Genomic DNA, 25,129 nt, shown 5'->3' with positions numbered 1-25,129 from the left:
TTCCCAAACTTTATTAGCTTCAAATACTTAAATTTTATCGGTTAGAAATTGTCTAGTATTTCCATGCTTGTCCAAACGCACCAATGATATTTTTGAAAATCACAATACTATCATAGACTTTCTAAAAGTCCTAACATAGTACCACAAGACTTTTATGGACAAAATTGAATATTGGTTAGTTGTAATCTCCTTTAAGAAGGAGAAAATATCTGATGCTTAATAAAGATAAGATTCTGTGCATTAATTTGTCCCAGTATAAAGTACACTTTGCCCTTCAAGTTTTTGAACATCCAACAATGGCCAAGCATGGAGGTCTTCTACATTATTATGCTTTCCTTATTCTCATACTCACCATGAGCATATTGTGCAAAGCCACTGATGAAGAAAGAAAAGTAAGAGTCATCTTTTATTTGTAGCCTTCTATTTGTGCAAAGCCACTATATATGCTCTCCAATCTCAGCAATAGTAGTAATTTTTTCCTCTTTTCTGCTCGGCTGTGAATGCAATGATGATGATGAAGCGGGTTCATATTGTGTACTTGGGGTCAGTTCCTGAGGGGGTGTACTAACAATCATATCATATCTATTGATTCTTTGTTTGTGCATCATGTTCATCCCCCCTTCAACCCCCCACAAACATACATATATTGACGGCTCATAAAATCCTATGAAAACTTATATTGCTCATTAAGGAATGTAATCTGCTTAATAAGGAAATAAAATATAGATTATGTGCCATTATTCCAGTATAAATACTCTTTTCATTAAGTGTTTGAGCATTCAACAATGGCCAAGCATGGAGGTCTTCTGTTTTATTATGCTTTCCCTATTCTCATACTCACTATGAGCTTATTTTGCAAAGCCACTGATGAATATAGAAAGGTAAGAGTCGTCTTAATTTGTTGCAAAATAATTAGTCATCTCTTTTGCTTCAAGACTAGTAAGCTTACTATGCTATCCAATCTTCGCAACAGTAGTATTTTTTCTTCTTGGATGTGAATGCAATGATGATGATGATGATGCAGGTTCACATTGTGTACTTAGGGTCACTTCCTGATAGGGTGTACTCACCATTGTCTGACCACCTTAGTTTACTACAGAGAGTTGTCCAGGAAAGGTACATAGTCTATATATCTTGATCTTGAAGATCACTTTTTATTTTTATTTTTATTTTTAGTCATACAATAGTTATTTATTTTTATCTTGATTCTCTCACTCTCTGTAGCAGTTCTCCCAAAAATTCGTTGATAAGAAGTTACAAAAGGAGCTTCAATGGATTTGCTGCCAAACTCACTGACCAGGAAAGAGAAAAACTTGTTAGTGAGTGTTCCAGGACATTTTCTTATATCATTACAGGAGCAATATGGTTTGGTATGAAAATTTATCATGTTTATAAACTGTGCATCGCAGACATGAAGGAAGTAGTCTCCGTCTTTCCAAGCAAAACATTCCAACTTCAAACAACAAGATCTTGGGATTTCATGGGTTTCAATGAGAAAATCAGTCGAAATGCCACTGCTGAGAGTGATGTTATTGTTGGTGTGATCGACACTGGAATTTGGCCTGAATCAGAGAGCTTTGAGGACAAAGGTTTTGGTCCGGCTCCTAATAAGTGGAAAGGTGCTTGTAAAGGCGGCAAAAATTTCACTTGCAACAAGTATGCTCCCCCAGTAATTTTCATCACTACTCTAGTGATATTAACTGCTTGCGTAATAATCTCTAGATGGAGATCCATTATATCAACACCTACATGTACTCAAATTTTCATAATTGTTATAATATGCATTTATACCAATTAAGATTTATCAACAATATGACATGTTCATTTGCAGCAAGCTCATTGGAGCTCGGCATTACCTAACGGAGTCTGCAAGGGATGAAGTAGGCCATGGAACTCACACTGCCTCAACGGCAGCAGGGAACGCTGTAGAGGATGTTAGCTTTTATGGACTAGCACAAGGTACTGCAAGAGGAGGAGTTCCCTCTGCGAGAATTGCAACTTATAAAGTCTGCGATGAGAATGCAGCATGTAATGGATCCGATGTCTTGGCCGCTTTTGACGATGCTATTGCTGATGGAGTTGACATCATTACAATTTCACTTGGATTTGATTCCGCCTCTGATATTGCTAAGGATCCCATTGCAATTGGTGCTTTTCATGCAACGATGAAAGGGATACTAATCTCAAGCTCTGCAGGCAACAGTGGTCCTGAAGGTGCTACTTTGTCAAGTGTAGCACCATGGATGCTTACAGTTGCAGCAAGCACCATGGATCGTTGGATCATTGACAAGGTTGTTCTTGCAAATGGAAGGACACTAGTTGTATGTCTCATCCGATTCCTCAATCCTTTAAATAAAAATTTAACAGCATATCTGCAACCCTTTCCTGCATACTTAATTTATTCAGATTCTTTGTTATTCTTTTTAATTGTCTTTGCACAAACAGGGCACTACAGTGAATCCTTTCACATTAAATGGAACAAGTTTTCCTCTGATATATGGAAAAGATGCTTCGAGTCGATGCTCTGAATCCGATGCTAGGTGATTCCTGTACCCAAGTCATTTTAACTGTAAACAACATTATAAAGATTAAATAATAAGCTAAAAGACGACTATTGATTTCTTGTTGCACTTCAGGTATTGTGAAAAAAATTGCCTGGACAGTGATTCAGTTAAAGGAAAGATTGTGCTATGTGATATGTCGTATGAAACAGATGTTGAGGCTCATAGAGCTGGTGCACTAGGTTCTATATTAAATACTGATGGACCTGATGATTTTTTTCCTGTTCTCTCGTTACCTGCAACAACTGTAAGCAATGATGAGTACAATGTGGTCAAGTCCTACATGAACTCCACTAGGTATGAATTCTTTTGGATACCAGCTCATACGCCGATTGTTTCATGATGTTTGATGATTGAATGCATCTCTCATTTTATTTTATAGAGATCCTCGTGTGAACGTACTAAAAAGTGAAGCCATAAAAGATTCTGCTGCACCTATTGTTGCTAACTTCTCTTCACGTGGACCAAACATAATTTTCCCCGACATTATTAAGGTAGATCCTTGTTGCCACCTACAGTTATCCGTCATGTTCATAGATCTTATAACAACATTTGTCTCAGTTTATGCCTTAATATGTTGTTTCAGCCAGATATAAGTGCGCCGGGAGTAAATATTTTGGCTGCGTATTCACCTATTGCTTCTATCTCAAGTAGCCTCGAAGACAAGAGGCGTGTAAAATACAGTATAATATCTGGAACCTCCATGTCTTGCCCTCACGCTGCTGGTGCAGCTGCATATGTTAAAACCTTCCACCCTGATTGGTCTCCTGCAGCCATCAAATCATCTCTTATGACTACTGGTAATGTTATATAACTCTTCATAACATTCGTGGCTCGATTAGTCTCATTTTGAATTTGAACAATCTCATATTACCAAATCTTTCTTATACCTGCAGCTTGGCCAATGAATCACACCAACAACTCCACTGGTGAATATGCTCATGGATCCGGACATATCAATCCTGTCAAAGCTATAAACCCTGGGCTCGTGTACGAAACCTCTAAAGAAGATTACATAAAGTTGCTCTGCTGGCGTTATGAAGAAAGCACAGTTAGACTTATAACAGGAGATAACAGCACTTGTCCTACAGGCTCTTTCAAAGGATCACCAAAGGATCTGAATTACCCTTCAATGTCTGCAGTTAATATTACTTCAAAGAATTCTTTTACAATCACATTTCATAGAAGAGTTAAAAATGTTGGCCTTGCAAACTCCACTTACAAGGCCCAAATCTTGCCAAAATCAAAGGAAGTTGATATCAAAGTGGTGCCTGAAGTTCTTTCCTTCAAGTCCTTGAATGAGGAGAAGACTTTTGAAGTGACTGTTGTAGGAAGAGGTTTGGCAAGTGGATCAGTGGTGTCTTCCTCACTGGTTTGGTCTGATGGGATGCACAGCGTTACAAGTCCAGTTGTTGTGAGCATGAAATAGCTTAATCATAAGTTTCGTTGCTGCATAACTGTGGAGGCATCAACTGTTGTATTGTTAGTAATAAGATATTCTCTTGTTCATTGCTATAAAATTTATTCCATCAAATTTTCAAGAAATTTACGAAAATTTTTCAGTTCTAATTCAATTCCTCTTATGAGGCCAGAATTTAGTATAGAAGTGGTGTCTGGAGTTTTTTCCCTCAAGTACTTGAAAGAGGAGAATGGAATGATAAAAAATAATAATAATGAATAAAATTATTATTTAATTGATAAAATTATTATTATTTTTTGTTTTCCATTTCCTCTAAGAAAAGTGAAAACAATTCAATTATTCATTTTAGAACTAACAATCATCAGTTACTAACATGACTCATTTTATTACCTTCATAAATAAGAGTAACTATACAATAAACTGTAACTAAGAAAAAATCACATTATTTTCAAAATTATGTTCTTTTTAAATTGATTTAAGGTTTAATATTTAAAATTTATATTAAATGAAAGTTGTTAATATTAGAGAAGCTCAGCAGCGGCAGCACTCATTCTTCAACGGTAAAACCCTACGCCTAAAGACTAAACCCCTCTCTGAAAAACAAGGAGTGGTTACTCATTTTCCAATCAACCCCTTAATCAAAATCTCATTGATCAACTCGTTTCTCTCAAATCATACATGTAATGGCCACTCGTGCATTCTCAAGGTCAAAATTCTCAGTTTTCTCTTCGATACTCCTTCGAGGCCTAAAAAGAACACCCATCCAAGAGACCCCATTGCCCCTAAAATTCAAAATTCCAGAATTAGAAATCGAATCGTGGAAACCCATTTGTGGGTTTAGGCTATACCATGATGGGAGACCCAGAGGGCCCCTTTGGAGGGGCAAGAAGCTGATTGGGAAAGAAGCGCTTTTTGTGATATCGGGTTTGAAGCGGTTCAAGGATGACGAAGAGAAGCTTGAGAAGTTTGTAAAGACCCATGTTTTGAGACTCCTGAAGATGGATATGATTGCTGTGCTTACTGAGCTTGAGCGCCAAGAAGAGGTCACTTTGGCTATTAAGGTACTCTTTTCTGTGCTTAAATTTTGTGTCTTTTTGCATTTGCTCTTCTGAGTTGTTCTGAAATTTTCATTCTTGGGTTGTTAACTTATGCTATGTAAATCCAATTAAGTATTGCTACTATAGGCTCGTTGTGGAAAATACCTGAGTGGGTTTGGCTCGTGATGTGTTTGATTGAATGCCTAATATCAATGTGCGCTCTTGGACACCTTCAATATGCTTTGCTAATGTTTAATCGTTTAAGGAACATTGTCTCTTTGCTGTTCCTTATGGAACTCACCTAATCAACTTAGCTTAAGTTTTGGGTTTGCTGGGTATTCCTGTGAGCAATGCAGGTTCGTGGTGTATGGTAAATTTGGATTGGAGTGGGTCCTTTTTTGTGGCTAATTCCATCATTAGCATGTGGTCAAATGGGTCTTAACTTTCACTTGTGGCTATAGATGTTAAGCTAGCTCTTTTGGATTTTGAAATAGCTAGTAATGGTTAGATGTTGAAATCTCATTCTAACTATCAAATGAGCATGACTTGAAGAAGGCCATATATTGTGATATGAAAGCGAGAAACAGTTTGTCTTTACGTTTTGGTTTAATTGTCTCGGGTTCAAGCCAAACTCTTCTGGTGCACAATGGTGGTTTCATTTTAATTCCTTCCATCCTAAATGTGAAACCACAGTACAGGCATGCCATGGGTTTGCATTCTTAATTGTTTCTCAGAATACCAGAGAAGAAGATTGGTTTTAGTCCATTATTTGGAAATTAATTGTTTCTAGATTGCACCATCTTGATTTGCTGTTTAAATTGACCATTGGAGTTCTGGTTTTATATTTTTCTTTTTATGTGGTTATTTTATTGTAACTTCCATTATGACTGGGCTTACAAGCAACTCAATGAATTTTCAGATATTTAAGGTGATTCGGAAGCAAGATTGGTACAAGCCTGACATTTATCTGTACAAGGACTTGATCATTTCATTAGCAAGATCGAAGAAAATGGATGATGTTATGCTTCTGTGGGAGAGCATGAAGAAGGAGGATCTGTTCCCTGATTCCCAAACATATACAGAAGTTATCAGGGGATTTTTGAGCTCTGGTTCTCCTGCCGATGCAATGAACATATATGAGGACATGAAGAAGTCTCCAGATCCACCAGACGAGCTACCATTCCGGATTTTGTTAAAGGGACTATTGCCGCACCCCCTTTTGAGAAACAGAGTTAAGCAAGACTTTGAGGAGCTCTTTCCTGAACAGCATGTGTATGATCCTCCAGAAGAGATATTTGGCTTACGCTGAGGTTTGCAACCTGTGCTTCACTCCTACTTATATCTATTGTAGCACAGAGCACGCCCTTCTCTCTGCAATCTGCATGCATGTCATATTGATTCCCTCACTCTCATTGTCCTGATTGAAATTGAAATTTATTTGGTTTCAGGGCTTCAGCCTTTCTCTCACTTCACTGGAAGGTGTCGTTATGATAATCTCAATCGGCTAGAGGATAGTGAGTTGCATGCCAAGACCGTTAGGTGGTTAGCCCATGCAATGACATACAAGGGCGGAACATGCCCCTGCAAACTTTTGAAAAAAAAAAAAAAAAAAATCAATATAAGCTGTAGAATACCAATGTATTGAGCATGTGTGTCACTTGTAAATACATTGTTTCTTCTCTTCTATTCTATTCTTCTCATGAGCAAATGCCACCTAACTCAAACCTCACAACATCATTTTGATACTTATCTTTATATTTATAGGTAATATGAGATTTTTTTTTTTTTTTGATTGATTAATATTGTTTTAAGTTTCTTTTGTTAAGAGGGAGTTTATTTGAACTCAATTATTTTGTACCTTATTCTTGACCCAATTTTTTATGTAATTTATTTTTCCCACATTTACATTTGCAAAAAAATTGCAAACATTGGTGATTATTCTTTGACTTTCTTTGTTTTAAAAGTCCAATTTCTTAGTTAAAAAGACTATTAATTATTCAATTTTCATTCGAAGTAAGTAAACATGGCAATTTGCTCCTTTTTCACTTACATTCAATTACTTTATAACAATAATAATCGTTTTGGATGGTTAGTGGGCTGATTAAAATTATATATCGGAAAAATATGTATAACTATAATACATGTTTTGATGGCTTGATGTAAGGCTATAAAGTAGTAAAGATTAGATGTTGGATAGGGTCACCTAATCATGCATCATATATTCCAAACAGCAAGGACCAAAAGCAAAGGACAAATTGCTGAAGAAATCCAACGATCTAGAGTCAGCTATGTGGCACATCAAGCTTTAAAGTAATGATCAAACGTATTCAAACAAATAATTGCACCAACTTTGTCGTAAGCATCCCACTTAATCCAACAAGGCCCACTTCAAATCTATCCAAACAAAATTACATCTACGGTACCATGTTGACATAATTCTGTCTCCATTCATGACATGTCATATGCTTTTGGAGCGTATGCAGTATCGGATGCATGTACGGAGTTGTGGTGGGTTTACTTAGGAATAGTAGCTTGATATTAATAGGAAGAGAAAGTTGGACCAAGCACTCACTACTTGGAGCATGTCCGTTAAAGCAACCTTATCTAGTTATCCACTTGGTGGGATCAAAAGCTTTAAGGTTCATCTCTCCTTCCCTCATCACCTGAAGTACTACTCTGCATCTCATATCCAACCTTCCCTCATCACCTGAAGTACTACTCTGCATCTCATATCCCAGAAAAATCACTCCATGAAATGGAGTCATGCATGTTAATGAGACTCTGGGGGATGAACATTTGCAAGCACGACATTAGCACAAGTGCACAGCACAGTATAGAAAATATAAATAAATGGTCGAACTTTCTACAATTATCCATTCAGAAAAATGTGGCACTCACGAATCACGATTAGTCCACTTTGGAAGACAAATGGAGCCCACGTGGCACTTATCCTTTATGTTTCGTGAGAGAAAAAAAGATGATATTATATTGTATCAAGACAAAAGAGAGAGATTACTTTGTACCAAAATATACTCTTATGAGAACAGAGTGTGAGGAAGCTACAAAGGAATTTCCAAATCTATGAGAAGGGTGACAAATCTTATTTGCAAAAAAATAGAAAGTGGAAGTTTTTTTTGGGTGATGATGGCACATGGGCGGCATTAGCAGTGCCGTCTTCTCTAGAAGAACTACCATTATAAATTTGGTTTCAGATACTCTGTGATCTTCACGTGCTCTGCTTTCTAATTTTCTTCTTCTGCCTATTTCATCAACTGGGTTTTTCTTGGAAACTGTTTTTCTGGAGACTTCTTTCGTTTGGAGTAGCTTTTTTGGTTGACTCAGAGAAACAAACGAAGTAAAAATGGAGAGTAAGAAGCAAGGCAGTTCATCTTCCTCATTGACTGCTGAACTTTTTGGTGCCAAGGAGTCACCACCCAAGTCTTCTTCCACTGGGATTTTTGCATCTATTTTCCCACCTCCATCACAGGTATATATGCTAAGATGCTCCTTTAAATTCATAGTTTATACATTTTTACTTCATGTTATCATATGGGTTGACTTAAAATAAAAAGGAGAAAAAGAAATTGGGAAAAGATGAATTTTGGTCTTACTTAGGTTGTTATAAATTTTTTTTATAACCTTTTGTAGACTATATAGTACAGAATTGAAAATTCTTTAAAAAGTAAAATTAAATTCTTGCACAGAAACACCCCCCAAAAAAAAATTTTTTGGTTTGCAATGCTTGGATTTGGATGGACTGGGTAATGAACTAGGTTGATTTGTTATTTTTGGCATGAAGGAGAAAAACTGACTAGGTTTCTCTTGGTCATTTGGTCATTTGGTCATTTAGAAAAGTAGACCAACTCTTCTGTTGGATTTATGCTCCTCTATCTGACTTTTTTATCTTCATTTTAGGTGGTAGGGAGGAACTCTTCAAGCTCTGGACTGACAGAATATTGGCAAAAGCAGTCCTCTGAAAATCAAGCATGGAACACCAAGCAAGGTAGTCCAGGTTAGTTTCTTAATTTTTCTTTTCCTTATTGTTTTCCAAAGTTAACATTATCTATCCAATTCTAGTGTTGATATTCAACCGTATCGCAAAGTTTCTTAATAAAGACCTTTTAATTTGGACCAACTTAAAGCTTATTGCCTTGAACTTTGCATTTTTCTCAAACACAATAGCTATAAGTAGCGAAGGTGCACGCTATAGCTTACCCAACAAGGACCAGAGTTCAGTTCTTCAGGAAGAAAGAGCGGAACCATGTCATCTAAGCTCATCTCTTTACTATGGTGGGCAAGAGGTCTATTCCCAGTCCCCAAGTACCCATGCCTCTGGATCCTACCCTATAGTGAGTCTTGATAAGTTGATCATCAATATATCTATTAACATTACTGTGATCTTCATGGTGTCAGCATGGTTAACTGATAAAAGGACGAGTGAAAAACTGATTCTGCTCATTACTCTGTGATTGAATTAGTTCAAGAAAGATGGGGGAGAAGATGATCCAAATGGAAGCAACTCGAACAGTGCTGCCCGAGGAAATTGGTGGCAAGGTATTGGTACTGCAGATATAATTAGTAGTAGTAACAATTTACAGCTATGTTGTAGTTTGGTCAGTCTTTGAACTTCTTACTTGTGTTTCTGCAGGTTCGCTCTATTATTAGGACCTTGCCTTCCCTGGCCCTATGAATACTTCATCTATTTTTCAAGGTATATTAACTTTTAGATCCATTACTCTAGATGGATCTTTCTTATTAGTTTTGACATCTTATTTGGATAAGAAAATGTCTTTTAGCATTGTGTCCTATCTCTTTCATATGATAAGTGTTCAAAATATCTAGTTCCCCTTATTTAATTTACACAATTGGCTTGTGTTCGTATGACTAATCATCTCGGCATAACGACAAGTCACACAAGGCCCAACACCATGCTGTTTGGGCCTAGACCCAAAAGACTAAGCCCTTCCTGGGCTCCTAGCCCATGATCCACTAGGCTCCGGCCTCATGGGCTCCGGCCCCTTGGGCCCCGGCCTCTTAGGCTCCGGCCTTCTAAGCTCCAGCCTCCTAGGCCCCGACCCGTGTCAACTCACTCGGATCCTCAAGACCGGTGACACGTGGCGCTCCTACAGTGCAAGTCATCAAAGGGACACGTGTCATCACCGGATTGGTTGACACTCTTCCAAAGGTACTATAAAAGAGGTACCTTCTTGTCACAAAAGGACAACTGAATTCATTATTATACTATTCACTCACTCTGCTCTCAGATCTCTCTGAACACTGACTTGAGCGTCGGAGGAGCTTTGGCCGGCACCACACCGGTGCCCTTCCCGCTCACTTTTGTGTACCTGTGCAGGGTGCTCTGGATATCATTCTCTCTCATTACTCACTAGTCGGACCAGCTACCCGTTCCTGCCCCACTTCGACGTGCCATCCGCTCAGTGGTGGGTCAACGGGCCTACGTGGTTCGACTCGACGTTGACTGCTCTACCATTTTTGGGCATCAACAGTTTGGCGCCGTCTGTGGCAACATTTTTGGGCTCTACTGCTCCTTCCTGGCCTGCAGTAGCTCGGCCTGCAATGCATTGATTAGGCTTCCTGCCCCGGCTCGAGCCCAGGCTTCCGCCCTGCTCACCACCCAGGCTTCCGCGCCGCGCACCCACTCAGGCTTCCTCGCCGCGCACCTACCCAGGTTTCCGCGCCCCTGACGCCAGCTCTCTCCGAGCTTCCGCCCAGTGCACCACCAGCCCCGGCCCGAGCCCAGGCTTCCGCCCCGCACACCTGCCCATCAAAAAAAAAAAAAACAACAAAAATCAAGATGGGAAGTACTCGGAATACCAAGACAACACCATGGACATATCAAGATCGCTACTGGTTTCCCACCCCTCATATGTGCTCTTCCACCCCCAAATTTACAACATTCACCTCATCACTTTTCACATGCTCAGCCACCAACCATTTATCAAGGCCAATATTCAAGAAATCAATTCAAAGGGAAGAGCCATGACAACCCATGCCTTACCAGTCTTCCGCGGCTTCAACAGCTCAGACGGGTTCCGACCCACTAATCTTGTTTTCTATGTACCTGGACAACAACACAACACCCAATAAATTACAAAGCCAAAAAAAAAAAAAAAAAAAGGCATGTTGCCCACCCAGTGCTTGGCACGGCTCATACCCACTTGCACTTCCACCTGCCCCTACTCACATTATCCACAAAATTCCCAAACAGAATTCCAAGGTCCGCCTCCGGCTGGACGACCACAACTTCTCAAAGTTCTCAATTTTCAAAGGCACAATTAATATATCAAGTGGGTAGGAAAATTTTTACTTGGATTACCTACCTCAAAGTGCGAAAGACAAGCAGCCCGATGCAGCACCACCTCCAACCCGAGGCAGCACCACCTCCAACGTAGCTGCGCCGCGCCAGGCAGCCCGACCACCCAAGCGCCCGCACACCCGAGCCCGTGTTCAAGCCCGGCCCGAGCCCACCACACCGAGCCGCGACAGCTACTCGCGTTCAGCCGCCACCCCGAGCAGCCCCCACACTCCGGCTCGAGCCCAGCACTCGCCAAGGCACCCTGCCTCCCGCCCACCCGTGCAGCAACTCTCCGACCCGAGCACCCCTTGCGCAGCTCCTCCAAGCCGACCCGAGCAGCTCCGATCCGGCCCCTACGCAACCAAGCCCGGCTCCGCGCACACCACAGCTCGGACTCCCCGAGCCTTCGCCTGCTCTGCTCCGACCCGCGCACACCACAGCTCGGACACCCCGACCAGCCCACTGCACCCGAGCCCACTGCTGCAAGCAGCCGACCCGACCAGCCCCCTCACAGCCCCGACCCGAGCTGCGCAGCAGCACCCCCCCGAGCAGTCGCACGGCCTCCCCGACCCGACTCCTCCAAATCGGGCCTCTCTTTCCGACCACAGCCCCGGATCCGACCCGCCCCAACTCGATCCGGCCTCTCTGCCTCTGCACTTCCGACCCGCGCACAACCCCTCCGACCCGAGCCCGAGTTCTACTGCTTTCGCACCGCGCCGCTGCCACCTCCAAGCTGCCCGACGCCTCAGACCTCCGGTCACCCCTTCTCCACCAGCCCGAGCAGCCCCTCCCCCTGTTGTTTTTGGATCCGAGCCCTACCCTCCCTTCCGCCCAACAGAGTTTTAAAAACAACAAGAGAAAAAACAAAAGGCTGCCCTCCCTCTCTCTCCAAGATAGTCACGCACAAAAGAAAAAAAAAAGGGGGGGTCAGCTCTCTCTCTCTCCTCTAATGGTCACAAAAATCCAAAAGACAACACAAAAAAAAAAAAAAAAAAAAGGAGAAGGGAGGCTGTGGGTGCGGAATCTTTATATTTGGGCTCTACCATTTAATTCAAGATTTTCATTTACGAAGGGCGACATCCCACCATTAAAATCGGACGACATTCACTGGGATTACACGAAGCGTCTACTGCTCGGAATACAGGGTGATCAGAAATTCAAAAAAAAAAAAAAAAAAAGGGGAAAAAAACAGATCTTTCATATGTAACCCCCAAGCTTTCCTGCAATACAGCTTTTCTTGCTAGGGAACTTGGGGGACTTCTAGACAGTAGCTTAAGCAGGAACAAGTGTGTGGTTACTTGTCGTTCTGCTCGGACTCTTTTGTGTACAAAGTTCCCAACCAAGAAGTATCTTTTGCTCGGAAACTTGGGGGACTTCTGTTCGTATGACTAATCATCTCGGCATAACGACAAGTCACACAAGGCCCAACACCATGCTGTTTGGGCCTAGACCCAAAAGACTAAGCCCTTCCTGGGCTCCTAGCCCATGATCCACTAGGCTCCGGCCTCATGGGCTCCGGCCCCTTGGGCCCCGGCCTCTTAGGCTCCGGCCTTCTAAGCTCCAGCCTCCTAGGCCCCGACCCGTGTCAACTCACTCGGATCCTCAAGACCGGTGACACGTGGCGCTCCTACAGTGCAAGTCATCAAAGGGACACGTGTCATCACCGGATTGGTTGACACTCTTCCAAAGGTACTATAAAAGAGGTACCTTCTTGTCACAAAAGGACAACTGAATTCATTATTATACTATTCACTCACTCTGCTCTCAGATCTCTCTGAACACTGACTTGAGCGTCGGAGGAGCTTTGGCCGGCACCACACCGGTGCCCTTCCCGCTCACTTTTGTGTACCTGTGCAGGGTGCTCTGGATATCATTCTCTCTCATTACTCACTAGTCGGACCAGCTACCCGTTCCTGCCCCACTTCGACGTGCCATCCGCTCAGTGGTGGGTCAACGGGCCTACGTGGTTCGACTCGACGTTGACTGCTCTACCATTTTTGGGCATCAACAGCTTGAATTCATGAAGCCTGGAAGAAAGTATGGAAAATATGCAAATATCTGATGTGAGCAGGATCTTATGTATTCTCATTTTGCAGGAATTCATGAGGCCTGGGTTTCTATGTATGGAAGATATGTAATATAAATAAGTGTCTGATGTGGACAGAGGTTGCATAGAAGATGCCTCTTAGTCAGAAGGGGCATAACTCTTATGTTGGTATGGTCAACTGTTTCATCGGAGTTTTACCAAGAAAATGGTTCGGAGTTTCTAGTTACTACTCTGCACTGGACTAAGTTTCTATCTGTAGTATCAAAGTTGTTTTTGCTTTTAAGTTAACGCCTGTAAGGCTGACGGGTAAATGATATAAGCCTCTTGCTCTTTTATTGTCAGCATGAAGTGATTATGGTTTCTAATGCAATGTGTTAAGTCACTATGATAGCAATGCTACCCCTGAACAGTAACGTTAGATTAGAAGTGTTCATAGTTGCTGGTCAAGCAAAAATCAAAGGTTGCTTCCTAGAGTAAGAGTGTACATAGAATTTTAGCAGAGAACAAAAATTTGTTGTAAAATACCTCCACACTAGTTATCCTGGGGTCAATCATCCAAATTAATGTATTTAGAAATAGTCAAGATACTTACAGCTTCAAGCCTTCAATACAGATTGGATTCCCACCCACAATAAGGTACAGCTTCAGCCCTGTCCAGCCTTTCACCACTTCAAATCTAGTAGCAAGCCTCTTGTTCATCTTCAAGAAAAGTTCTCTACCTGACCCTCTGAACCTCTAAAATGTTGCAGTCTGACTACCACAATCAGCCGTGGGGGCTAGATACTTGAACTTACATTGGAACTTTCCTATTTCTCCACAGAACTAACCGAAGATGCCTCTCTATTTAGGGTGGCACTCAAAAGAAGTCCATTGAGATGTCACAATGCTGGCAATTCCAGTGGCATATATTTGAATGATTAGCTAAATTAGTGTAATGGAACTTGATATTGACAATAGTTGTTCCCCTTTGTCTCATCATTGGAAATGCAAAGGAAAAGCCTTTCATAAGCGGCTGCCATTTTGGTAGCAGTGAACAATTGCAAACCTCTCTGCCTTGCTGCCTGGCCTTTCTGCTTTAAATCTTCTCTGCCATCATTCCAAACTCTGATGAGGGTCTTCTTTAATGAAGCTATTGTTGGTGAAAATGTATAACCCACCTCTGTGCCAACAACCACAGAGCCTGTAATGCTGGCAAGCCTTGTTGCCATTACTGGCTTACCCGAGAGCATTGCTTCTAACAAAGTATGATCCAATCCCTGAGCGCGAAGAGTTGGGTTCACAAAAATATCTATTGCATTATAGAACTCAGCAAGCTGAGCTTGTTCCAGTGGCCCCAAAACAAGTACATTAGTTCCAAGATCTCTGTACCTAGCACCCCAAGGACCGTTCCCAGCAACCAGAACAACAACACTTTTCCTGAATGTATCATTTTCCTTGAGCATTTGCTTCAAAGCCTCAAACATGAGTGGGTGTCCTTTATCCTTCACCAACCTCCCAGCCATTCCCAAAACCAATGTCCTATATTCAGGCACCCCAAACTTTTTCTTAAAATCCTTCCCCTCGGCAATGTCTGGCTTGAAAATCTCCTCATCAACACCATTAAGAATAATGTGAACTCGATCATCTGGGATCATGTAAATCCTCTTGAGTACATCTCCAACATGGTCACTGGTAGCAACATGGTGAGCATAACTTGGGAAAAACCTAACCTCTTCAACAACCTTCGTAAGTCTTTCAGTCAATGCATACCCCTGTGGTTCTTCAGGGCTCCGCAAAAGTTCTTGTATGATGTCAGAATGAATAGTTTCATATGCGATCCCATGCCAAGTAACAGCCAGGTTTGTCTGATTACGTGATCTGGTATGCAAGAGACCGACACTTTCAGTGTGGATCACATCAAAAGGCCTTCCTGTTGAGTTCTGAGTTTGAAATAGCTTCCAAACCAGCGCTTGGTCCAGATACCCAGAAGCTGTTGGCTTTGAGAGGTGGAAATATAAACTGCTTGTTGGGTACCTTGGGAAGGAGGAATTTGAAGAAGGAGAAGCGGTGAAGATGTGAAGCTCATGACCTCTTTTGGCAAGTGCAAGGTGGAGGGTCAAGGCATGCCGTTCAAGCCCTCCTGCTTGAGATCTATGAGGCCATTTCTTGACAAATAGAGCAATTTTGAGAAGCTTTGGAGGCGGTTTTGAGGGACAAGTAAGCTGATTCCATGCAGAAGGGAATGCAAGGAGGTCATTGATTTGGTTTTGATTCTGCTCCATTTTTTGGTATGGAGTGTAGCATGGACCATAGTAGTGGCACCAGTAAATAAATGAGAAGAATGACCATGCACAGAACACAGAGACAGTGTAGCAAAGACGACGAAAATTGCACACAGTAACTGAAATATCCTTTGCCATGGAAGAAGTATGGAGATTTGGTTTGAATATGTAAGAAGAGACTACTAAAACTAAAGCTTGCAAAGGGTCGAATGAGAGAGACTATACAGTTTTTAGCAAAAAAGACTAGTCAACTAACAACTTTAAGGACCCTTTTCCTCTACTTCTGATTTAAATGGCATCTGCACATGGGCATCTACAAGTACAAGAGAAGCAGATCCTAAATTAGCAATCTCGATGGATTGTTTATGAAACCTTGCTCGAGCAGCAACAACATTGGTTGACTTCATAAATTAATCTGACCTACTTAAGTATCTAATGCTAGGGTGACTTGGTGTAACAAGTACCCTTCAGCAATCACATTACAATTAAACAAATGTGTTCCTCTAGCATTATTCTAAGTGTCTAAACCAACATATAACAATTAAACAAATATCAATCTTTTGTCATAACCTACTCCCAAAACCAAAAGCAATAAAGCATAATCTATATTACCAAACAAAAAATTAATAATAAAGCATAATCTATAAACAAATCACAATTGAGAAGCTGTTTATACTTCATATGCAGATAATTACGACACACATGTAGTGAAAATATATAAATTAACCTTCCCTTTTGCTTGATTATACTTTTTATATATCCATCCAAACACTGGAAATCAACCGAATAAACCGAAAAGCTTATCGAGTAAAGGCATGTAGCACAAGAAAAACATAGATAACAAGCGCCAAAGGAACCAGAGTCACCAAAGGACCAATTGCAGCAAAAGTATATACACTCCCACAAGCCAACCTCCCCAACTTGAGCTGAACCAAGTCCACCAGAGCCAACATCAAAAACCCACATCCACAAACCGACCCGAATGCCGAAACCAGCATCCCAACCCTCAAAGCCACCCGGTTCACGTGTCCCATGGTGGCGCTACCGCTGTGTATTTCGGAGCCACCATTTGGTCCAGATTGAAATCCACCGCCTTTGCTGATCTTGATGGCTTGCTTAAGAGCCAAGGCTATGAGGCTGGAGAAGAGGAAGGAGCTGAAGGAGTACACGTGGAAGGCGATGAGCCCCTCGGCAGAATCTGAGCCGGCGGCGCAAGCCGTGTCGGAGCCGATGAGCATGGTGGTGGGGTCGGTGGTGGGATACCAAGTGAGGCCAATGAAGAGGGCAAATGAGAAGAGCGAGTTGACGTTAACGATGCCGTCCAAGGCCATTATGTGGATTCGGGTCGTGGGTATAATCCGGCGGGATGAGTCGGACATTTCCGGGTCGATGTCGGTGGTGGTGGTGGTGGGAATGAAAACAGAGAAAACATTTTGTTTATTTTCATTAAATAAAATATTGGTCTTGTTTTGTAGTTCATAATGGAGGAGTGGCTTTGAAGCTTCCAATTGGAATCCAGAGAGTAGCGTGTGTTTTCTGGGTAACGTGTCTTTTCAGGCAAGGAAGGGAGGAGCTGAAACAGTGAAACTCAAGCAATATGTGAAAGTCTGAAAATTGTACCCAAAAAAAGTTTTTAAGTTAAAAAAAAAAAAATTTGGCGCCGTTGCCGGGGATCGAACCCGGGTCACCCGCGTGACAGGCGGGAATACTTACCACTATACTACAACGATTTGATGTTCAGTTGTACCTAATTTTATATTTAAATAAACCTTATAATTTTTAGAGGCACATCTTTGAGAGTGTTTTTTTTGGAGAGAGTTTTTGAATGCTTTTGTAGAAAATATACAAAATGTGGTTTTACAGTCATAAAAACACTTTAAGTTCTTCTTCAATTATTCTTTTTTTGTTTTTCATTTGTTATAATTTGGTTATGGAAGAAGCACAAGTAATATATATATATATATATACAAGTATTTAAAGCTTTCAATGAAATTTTTCTTGCAATTCTGAAAAAAAGAGCGTTACTCATAAAAACATCATTAATATAAAGAAAAAAACAAATGCAAAAGCTAATCGGATACATAATAAACTGTTGAACTGATTACACACAAACAAGACTAAATTGCCGATACTCGATACACCCTTTGAACTTGGTACAAAATTAACATTTAGTGATCAGCGCACAAATTATTTTTCATGGTACAATGTTTTCTTGCAAAGTTGAGTCCGCATATTCTCAGAATTGCAATCAGACCCCGTAGGCCCTGTGATCCTTGACAATGGTAACAGTGCCGGTTGCATTGGCCATAACGTAGCTGGACACACTTCCCAGCAACACCCTGAATTCAACACAAATTCATGTATCAAAATTAATGCTCTGATTCTTCTGGTATGACACCACCAAGTGTTTGATTTATTGCTTCTCCTAAAATAATACCTTTGGATGGTACCAAGGCCCCTGCTGCCGAGAACCAAGCAGTCGAGCTTTAAAGCTTCCACTGCCCCACAAAGCTTGTCTCTCGCATCCCCCCAGTAAAGCTTTGCCACCACCGTCACCTATAATCAACCCACACAAATTTAATACACAAACATAACATAAATGTTCTAACATATTATGTTGTTAGATTGTAAATCTTAATTGTTAATCAAATAAGTTTTTATTTTAATAAACGACAAGAGAAATTAACAATATAACATGTCAGATGTAAGATAGTGAACGATATTGTACTTATAAATCATGCACACAAAAACACATACATGGTTTTGCCTAGACGCAGTGTCAAGCAAGTCCAGGACCTCTGGATCGATCTCAACCTCATAGTTCTCCATGACCTTTGGTTGACGAAACTCCGCCAATGGAATCAGAGCTGCAATACCCAAATCCCAACCAAGCTCATCAACATCAAAAACATCAAGAAGAAAACATAGTACGATGAATAAAATTTATGAACTAATAATTAAGGTCATGTAAGCTAAGGTGTTTACGTGATCCAGTGGTGGACCAAAGGAGGCTGCGACTCTCATCACCCTGTGGAAGCTTGACATGGATGAGATACAAGGTGTCACCATTTTCATGGGTGAAATTATCAATGGCCCATTTTAGAGCAGCCTTGCTTCCCTTTGAGAAATCCACGGCCACACCTATTTTCCTATCCCTTGCCATCGATACAAAATCAAAAACCAAGAGTTACAAAAAGCAAGTGCTTGAGAGCCTTCAAGTTTGAAACAGATTAATGGCACTGAGGAATATAATATATACAAGAAGCTAGCTATGAGATATTTGGATGGATCTATATATGCGTTGAACTTTTGGTATAGGCTTTATTTGTAAAAGTCATAGAGGCTGATCTTAATTACTTTGCTCTAGCAAGCTAACTATGTCACATGCATGTGTCACTAACCCTCATGTCGTCAATTAATTAAAGACTTAATTATGATAGTTGAACTGCCATTCTCTGTGTAAAGGACTGTTTGTTGGTGGTTCCAACTTGCAACACTTGTATACTTAATCTATTCCTTAATGATAATTATTACCTGAGTTAGACCATCTCAGCAGACAGTCCACTAGCTGAACAAATTATATAATTTGTGCTCGGAGACGAGTTAGAAGAATCTTTAATTAGTAGGGATATATAAGAATGCTTAGGGGGTGTTTGACATTCTATTCAAAAATAATTTTAAGGGTTTTGTTCAATTTTGGTACTAGAACTTTGATCAATGTCTCAATTTGATACTCAAAATCAATTTGGGAGCGTAAGGTCTGAAGGGATTGGGTAATGCATAATTATCAAGCCAAATTATTATTTATGAAAGAAATTTAGAAAGGTCCAAAAAAAAAAAAGGAATTTAGAAGAGACAAGATGTGGATTCTCAATTGGTATCTCTACCCTGCTAAACCACTCGTGCAATCATCCCTTCTTCTTTTTGTCCCTATAGTCCATACCCACATGCACCCAGTCCTTTTTATTATTATTCTTCTTCTTTCTTTCTTTCTTCAAATTCATAAAATTTAAGAAAAAAAAAAAAAAGAGACCTAACATTTCTCCCCAGATGTTGCAGATCTCCCATGTCAACCCACCCCCTTCCTCCTCCACCACCTTTTTTTTTTTTTTGTATTTCTTTAGTTTTTATTTTTTTATTTTTTTAGCTTTTTGAAAAGACTTAATTACCCATACTTCTGTTAACTTAATTAACAGAATAATGTTTTGGTACCTATTACATACAAAATAATAGTTTATGTACTTAATTGGGTCAAATTAGAGTTTAGATATCAAATTAAGACATTGGTCAAAGTTCATGTACCAAAATTTAAAAAAAAAAAAACCCTTATTTTTTAAAAAATTATTTATTATTCATCTATAAATATGATTGATGAAAATGAAACGATTCAGACCTTTAAGTCCCTAGTTTTTTAACTTTTTACACTTAAACTCATGTAGAAGGAAGTATCTTAAGTATTCATGATAATCATACTATGGACAAATTCCCTTGGTAAGTTGGTATTCAATCAATAATGATTGGGTGTATTAATTTTGTTTTTGGTTCACCAAATGAGTAAACCCTTTAGCGCAAGCATAGGAGGATTAGGAGCATGGTTTTATAGTGACTTCCAAATAGAGAACTTTGGGCCTTGACCATGATAGTGCCCAACTCCGAAACTTATTGGGCTGGACTGAAAAGCAAGCCTCATGGTTACTGGGCCAAGTGGAACCAAAACCAGCTGAAATTGTTGACCAAATGCATACACATAATGAAGTGCACTAGAGCTAATTTATACAGTCCAGCTACACCAACACCTGTGGTTATAATATTTATTTCCTTATTTATTATTCTTTTGCATTGTTGAAGTTGAACCGTGCTTGTCGTGTGCATGTCAAGGAACAAAATACAATTCATAATAAAACAAGAAAAGAAAAATAAACAATAAAAAGAATGTTGTGCCGTGCATTGCTGGCCAAATAGTCAATACTGAACGACATCAACCATCAACCATATTGGTGGTAATGAAAGACCAATCCTAACCATTTGTAACAACGTTAGTTAATAAATACAATAACAATCTATTTGGAATTTTAATAACTTTAAAAAAAAAAAAGTTGTTAAAAATGATAGATGTGTTTGATAATGTCTTTATAATATTTTGAGAACAAGTAATTAGTATAAAAAAAACTCGAAAATGATTTTTCTTTCACTTTGTCTATAAATTTTTACCCATATCTCAATTTAGTACTTAAAATCAGCTTTCTCAATTAATTCTCAAAATAATCTTTTCTGCCTATAAAAATAAAATTAAGCTTAATTTCATTATAAATTTTAAGTATCTTAGTTCATACTTATCGTTCACAACTCTAATTTTCAAAAACTCTAAATCAGTAATTTCTCAATTTTTTATGAATATATAGAACCCAATTACTAATTTCTAAGTAAAATTTGATTGTCTCTATTAAACACAAAAATTAATAAATTAATTAAATTAGGATAAATGAGAATTCAAATACAAAATTGAAATACAAATAAAAAATCAGGAAACCAAAAAAAAATTATGGACAAAAGGATTGGAGGTAAGAGATGTAGGATTATAATTTATAATTTTATAGGTAGTTCGGTGGAAGGAGGATTGCACAGCTGGACAAACGGTCCAACTACCAAAGCCCAAGTCTTTCTGGACACAACACACCAAACAACTAGCTCAGCTACTATATGTGACATTGGACCCACTCGGGCTCACCGGGACCCACCCAATTCCTCTTTAAAACACAGTGTGCCACACTTTTGTCCTTTGACACCAATTCTAGCTGTGAGTTGCATCTTCTCCAAAAACAACACACTTGAGCTCTCTCCCATCATTTCGGGTCCAAACCAGAGTCACTCACTCACTCACTGCCATAAACCCCCAACTTATTGTTGTTATTATTATGATGGCTGTTGAGCTCAAACCCAATTACAGCAAGCTCTGCTGGGATTCTGAAGAAGCTGCGAAAACTACTTGTACTTCAGTTCTTTCGTCTTCTGAGTCGACAGAGTCGACTCATGACGACGACGGCGACGATTATATTGCTGAGTTGACTCGCCAGATGGCTCACTACATGCTTCAAGACGATCATGACAAACGCGCTCTCACAACCATTAATAGCTCTGAACAAAACCAACTGCAGGTACGTAACAATTCCCACATCGCTTATTTACTGAATCGATTTGGACTATATTATCGAATAAGTGACTGAACCGAAGCTATTTTGTTTTTGCAGTCGTGGGGTTTTTCTGGTTGGCCCAACTCAACGCTGTGGTCGCCGTGGGGCTCCAGCCTTGGAAGCCCGGAAGGCCCATCTCAGGAACCATCGCCGCCAGCAACACCAGACAGCAAAGACCACGCTTGGGATAGCAGTAGCAGCAGCAGCTCCTACGACGTCGTTTTGGGGAAGTTGGACAAGTTGAATATAACCAACGAAAGCACAGCTACCCCAGTAGCTCAGAACCCAGGTGGTATTGGATTTTGCTCAAACCAAAGTCTATCTTTTGATCAAATTAGCCAAGATTTTCAGGTAAAGATTAAATCTAATTTATGGGTAATTATTACTACTTATGAATTTAATTTCTAAACACTTTGTCTTACTCAAATTTGTTATCATTTGGTCAGCAACTTGAGCCCAATTACAGTCTAAAGAAAGAGCAAATTCCAAAAAAACAAAGCTCAACAAACAGAAGAAGAAAACCCAACATCAATGGACACCAATTGGAGACTTATTACCAATACCTGAAGAAAGGAGAAGCTTCTAATGGAGGATTAAGGTCTCCTCCTGCTCCTCCTCCTTTTGGGTCATCTACTTCAAACCCATGGCTGAAGCAGCAAGCCCGACCCGGCATGAGGGCGGTTTTCCTCGGTGGGTCCGGGTCAGGTTCACGAACTGGGTCATGTGGAACCGGCGTATTCCTGCCCTGTGTTATTGGTAACACTTCGCAGTCACCCAAGAAAAGAGGTACAGATTTAGTTAAAGCTTTAAAATTTGTCAAATTTGGCTCGCTTTTAGCAGAATGTGATATTTTGATTTTTTTTTTTTTTTGTTGAGTAGCTTTCTGGTGGTTTCCTAGTCGTTGGAGTGGTTGGGATTGAAGTGGAATATCACCTATATCACATAATTTGATATTCGGATTAGTTGTGTTGTGTGTGTGTGTGCATCTTTTGGTGTTTGACTCTGGATCAGACAGATTCTAGAGAATGGGGTCCTTATTCTTGAGATTCCTTTTAATCCCAATCTCAAATTTGGTAGTGACCAAGTTTGTTGTTTGCTTGTGAGTTGTGAGTTTGTGACTGGTGTGAAAGGATTTGGAATCTTCCCCATGGTCCACTTGCTTGGGTTTGGGCCGTTTGGCCCTTTTGGCAAATTGTTGTGTTTTTTTATTCGTCAAAAAAAACAAAAAACAAAAAATCTAAGGTTGGGTTCAAAAGATAAAGAAAAAAGTTGAGTAACTTCTCCTATCTTATAGGGAAAAATACCTTATGTCTTTATTTTTTTAATAATTGGGTTTGTGTTTGATATGTTATAGTGATAAACTGTTAATATAAAGAATAATACTGTTATAAATTTGAATTACAAATGTTATAGCAGTGTATATATCAATATAGTCTGAAACATTGGTTAGTTGAGCTTCTAAACTAATATTTTGGTTGTTTGATTGGTTATAGGGAGTTCCCCTGTTCTTATACCGGCAAAGGTAGTGCAAGCCTTGAAAGTTCACTTTGACCGAATTGGTGACCTACCTCGACCCAATGCTACTGGTTTCACTACACAAAATGGTATACATAAGTCAAAACAAAAATTTATTAATCTGTAGCATATATATAATATATCAATCTGCTATGTTTTATTGTCATAATATCAATCTGAATTATAAATGAATTAACATTTTATTTAACCCAACTATATGAAAGCTTATAGAAATAATTGTGTATGGATTTTGGGCTTGGTTTTAACATTTTGCTTTTGTTATTGCTAAAAATGCTTTGAAAGGTGGGAGGACAAGCACGTATGCACATAAAAAGCGCCACTCAAGAATGGCCGTTGCAGACATGAACAATAGTGAGATGGGTCTACCTCAAGAATGGACATATTGAAACGGCTAAGCACCATGCTAATCTCTCACTCTCAATCCTGTTCATGTTTTGGCAGTTTGTTCTTAGCGAAGAAGAAAAGGTCCAAGAAAGAATAAAGAGTAATTAAAATGACAGACACAACTCACAAGTCGGTCGATTAGATAATTAGGGATCGATTGAATCCAAAAGACTATACATTAGGACAAACCAATACAAATCAAGAATATTATCTTTTGTTTCCTTCTTCATCTTTTTTAAATAAACAATAAGTTGTTTTTTTTTTTTTGGTTAACTGGGAAATAAACAATAAGCTTGCTCTGTCTGAATGGATGTATTCGGCAATTAAGCTGCTCCTTGACTGGTTATACTTGGAGGTAGACCCCTCTTCTTATCTTGCCAATTTTATTATTTTTTTTAATCTTAAAAGTAATTTGTTTAAAATTTAAATTTTACCATTAAACCCTAGATTAATTCCCTCATAACTGTGTACATGAGCCACTAGGTTCATTTAACTTTCACTTATTAATTCAATACACTTAACTATAAAGCCAGACATACCAAATACATCTTCCACATTAAATTCTAAATTATATTTCTAACGATAAAAATTCAAAGCAACTACTGTAATGTAGCAATTCTGCTGCCAGCATGTGGAGAAGTAGTGCTTCTTGTTGTTTTGCGTTTCCGCTGTTAGATTTTATTTTCGTGGGGAAGGACCAAACTCGGTTAGTCGGTTGGAATTGGAAACTGGACAATCTCATTTTCTGTTCCCTTAGAATTCATAATTTCATACAACAAAAAAAGAAGCTAGTTCTTGATTTCATAAAACAAACAAAATAAAGAAAGATTTCTTGAATTCACAAAAGCATTGACTTCCTCATTATTTATGCGTTTTGTTTTCCAATAGGTTTTTCAAAGCCCTATTAAATGCTTCTGATAAAGAGCTAATTTAGAGAGACTATAATTGGTTCCAATGCCAATTTATTAAGCAACAGCAAAAATCAAGTGCAGTGAATTTTTCAAATTGAGAAATACTGGTTATTTTCTATCTTTTCTTTCAATCTTCTTTTTTATTATTTTCACTTCGCAATCTCTATGTAGTTTCATTATTGGACAATTTCTTGTCTGCTACATGAGTTTGAAGTTTACATAATTAAATTAAAAATCAAGCAAAAACAAATAGGTAAAACACAAGTAAAGATTTTAAAATGCGTAGTCACATAGTGATGTGGCAAAAACACATTATGATTTAACAAGTATATTGAGGATTAGGTGATCATTTAGGTTCTTACTCGTACACGTAACGTAATCTGAGTTGCAAGAGTCTAATGCTAGTATATAGTATATTAAAAAGAAATAAATTACATGACCCTAGGTTGTCAAAATGGTCAATAT

General features: G+C 39.4%; 6 protein-coding genes and 1 non-coding gene across 12 annotated transcripts; 4 read left to right on the top strand and 3 right to left on the bottom strand.

Annotated features, from left to right (window-relative positions):
* The first annotated feature begins 271 nt into the window (after window positions 1-271).
* Window positions 272-4,135, top strand: LOC147296479 (subtilisin-like protease SBT4.3). Of its 5 annotated transcripts, none has more exons than XM_086239365.1 (10): window positions 272-392; window positions 1,025-1,116; window positions 1,228-1,319; window positions 1,410-1,656; window positions 1,832-2,321; window positions 2,446-2,540; window positions 2,637-2,858; window positions 2,944-3,055; window positions 3,148-3,361; window positions 3,458-4,135. In XM_086239365.1, the coding sequence occupies exons 1-10, from the start codon at window positions 297-299 to the stop codon at window positions 3,988-3,990; spliced, it is 2,193 nt and encodes a 730-aa protein (XP_086095491.1). In that variant the 5' UTR covers window positions 272-296; the 3' UTR covers window positions 3,991-4,135. The 5 variants fall into 5 exon arrangements, with proteins under 5 accessions (XP_086095491.1, XP_086095479.1, XP_086095495.1 ...); XM_086239353.1 differs by having other exon boundaries at window positions 1,225-1,319; XM_086239360.1 differs by lacking the exon at window positions 272-392 and adding an exon at window positions 786-881.
* A 294-nt stretch (window positions 4,136-4,429) lies between these two features.
* LOC147296478 (Pentatricopeptide repeat (PPR) superfamily protein) lies at window positions 4,430-6,892 on the top strand. The gene is made up of 3 exons (XM_086229276.1): window positions 4,430-5,042; window positions 5,938-6,328; window positions 6,467-6,892. Exons 1-2 carry the CDS (start codon window positions 4,665-4,667, stop codon window positions 6,325-6,327), a joined length of 768 nt encoding a protein of 255 aa, XP_086085402.1. The 5' UTR covers window positions 4,430-4,664; the 3' UTR covers window position 6,328; window positions 6,467-6,892.
* An 820-nt stretch (window positions 6,893-7,712) lies between these two features.
* Window positions 7,713-13,722, top strand: LOC147296477 (uncharacterized). Of its 2 annotated transcripts, none has more exons than XM_086238237.1 (6): window positions 7,713-8,505; window positions 8,934-9,021; window positions 9,201-9,367; window positions 9,497-9,572; window positions 9,667-9,729; window positions 13,431-13,722. In XM_086238237.1, the coding sequence occupies exons 1-5, from the start codon at window positions 8,380-8,382 to the stop codon at window positions 9,681-9,683; spliced, it is 474 nt and encodes a 157-aa protein (XP_086094363.1). In that variant the 5' UTR covers window positions 7,713-8,379; the 3' UTR covers window positions 9,684-9,729; window positions 13,431-13,722. The 2 variants fall into 2 exon arrangements, with proteins under 2 accessions (XP_086094363.1, XP_086094353.1); XM_086238227.1 differs by having other exon boundaries at window positions 7,729-8,505; window positions 8,934-9,030.
* Window positions 13,723-13,914: 192 nt separating this feature from the next.
* LOC147296476 (UDP-Glycosyltransferase superfamily protein) lies at window positions 13,915-16,740 on the bottom strand. The gene is made up of 2 exons (XM_086238248.1): window positions 16,447-16,740; window positions 13,915-15,810 (listed from the first exon to the last, which is right to left on the bottom strand). Exons 1-2 carry the CDS (start codon window positions 16,606-16,608, stop codon window positions 14,308-14,310), a joined length of 1,665 nt encoding a protein of 554 aa, XP_086094374.1. The 5' UTR covers window positions 16,609-16,740; the 3' UTR covers window positions 13,915-14,307.
* Window positions 16,741-17,300: 560 nt separating this feature from the next.
* Window positions 17,301-17,372, bottom strand: TRNAD-GUC (transfer RNA aspartic acid (anticodon GUC)). The gene has a single exon. It is a non-coding gene; the product is annotated as a tRNA-Asp (tRNA).
* A 262-nt stretch (window positions 17,373-17,634) lies between these two features.
* On the bottom strand, window positions 17,635-18,926 carry LOC147296474 (universal stress protein PHOS32-like). Its single transcript, XM_086249003.1, has 4 exons — window positions 18,628-18,926; window positions 18,400-18,509; window positions 18,080-18,198; window positions 17,635-17,981 (listed from the first exon to the last, which is right to left on the bottom strand). Exons 1-4 carry the CDS (start codon window positions 18,803-18,805, stop codon window positions 17,891-17,893), a joined length of 498 nt encoding a protein of 165 aa, XP_086105129.1. The 5' UTR covers window positions 18,806-18,926; the 3' UTR covers window positions 17,635-17,890.
* Window positions 18,927-21,260: 2,334 nt separating this feature from the next.
* Window positions 21,261-24,056, top strand: LOC147296473 (G patch domain protein). The gene is made up of 5 exons (XM_086250985.1): window positions 21,261-21,797; window positions 21,891-22,184; window positions 22,280-22,619; window positions 23,327-23,437; window positions 23,652-24,056. Exons 1-5 carry the CDS (start codon window positions 21,558-21,560, stop codon window positions 23,753-23,755), a joined length of 1,089 nt encoding a protein of 362 aa, XP_086107111.1. The 5' UTR covers window positions 21,261-21,557; the 3' UTR covers window positions 23,756-24,056.
* The last annotated feature ends 1,073 nt before the right edge of the window (window positions 24,057-25,129 follow it).

Source organism: Dryas octopetala, chromosome 1 (genome assembly GCF_963921425.1).
Source record: "Dryas octopetala chromosome 1, drDryOcto1.1, whole genome shotgun sequence".
Lineage (NCBI taxonomy): Eukaryota > Viridiplantae > Streptophyta > Magnoliopsida > Rosales > Rosaceae > Dryas > Dryas octopetala.
The sequence above is the reverse complement of the archived record's forward strand: the minus strand, read 5'-3'. Positions and strand labels throughout refer to the sequence as shown.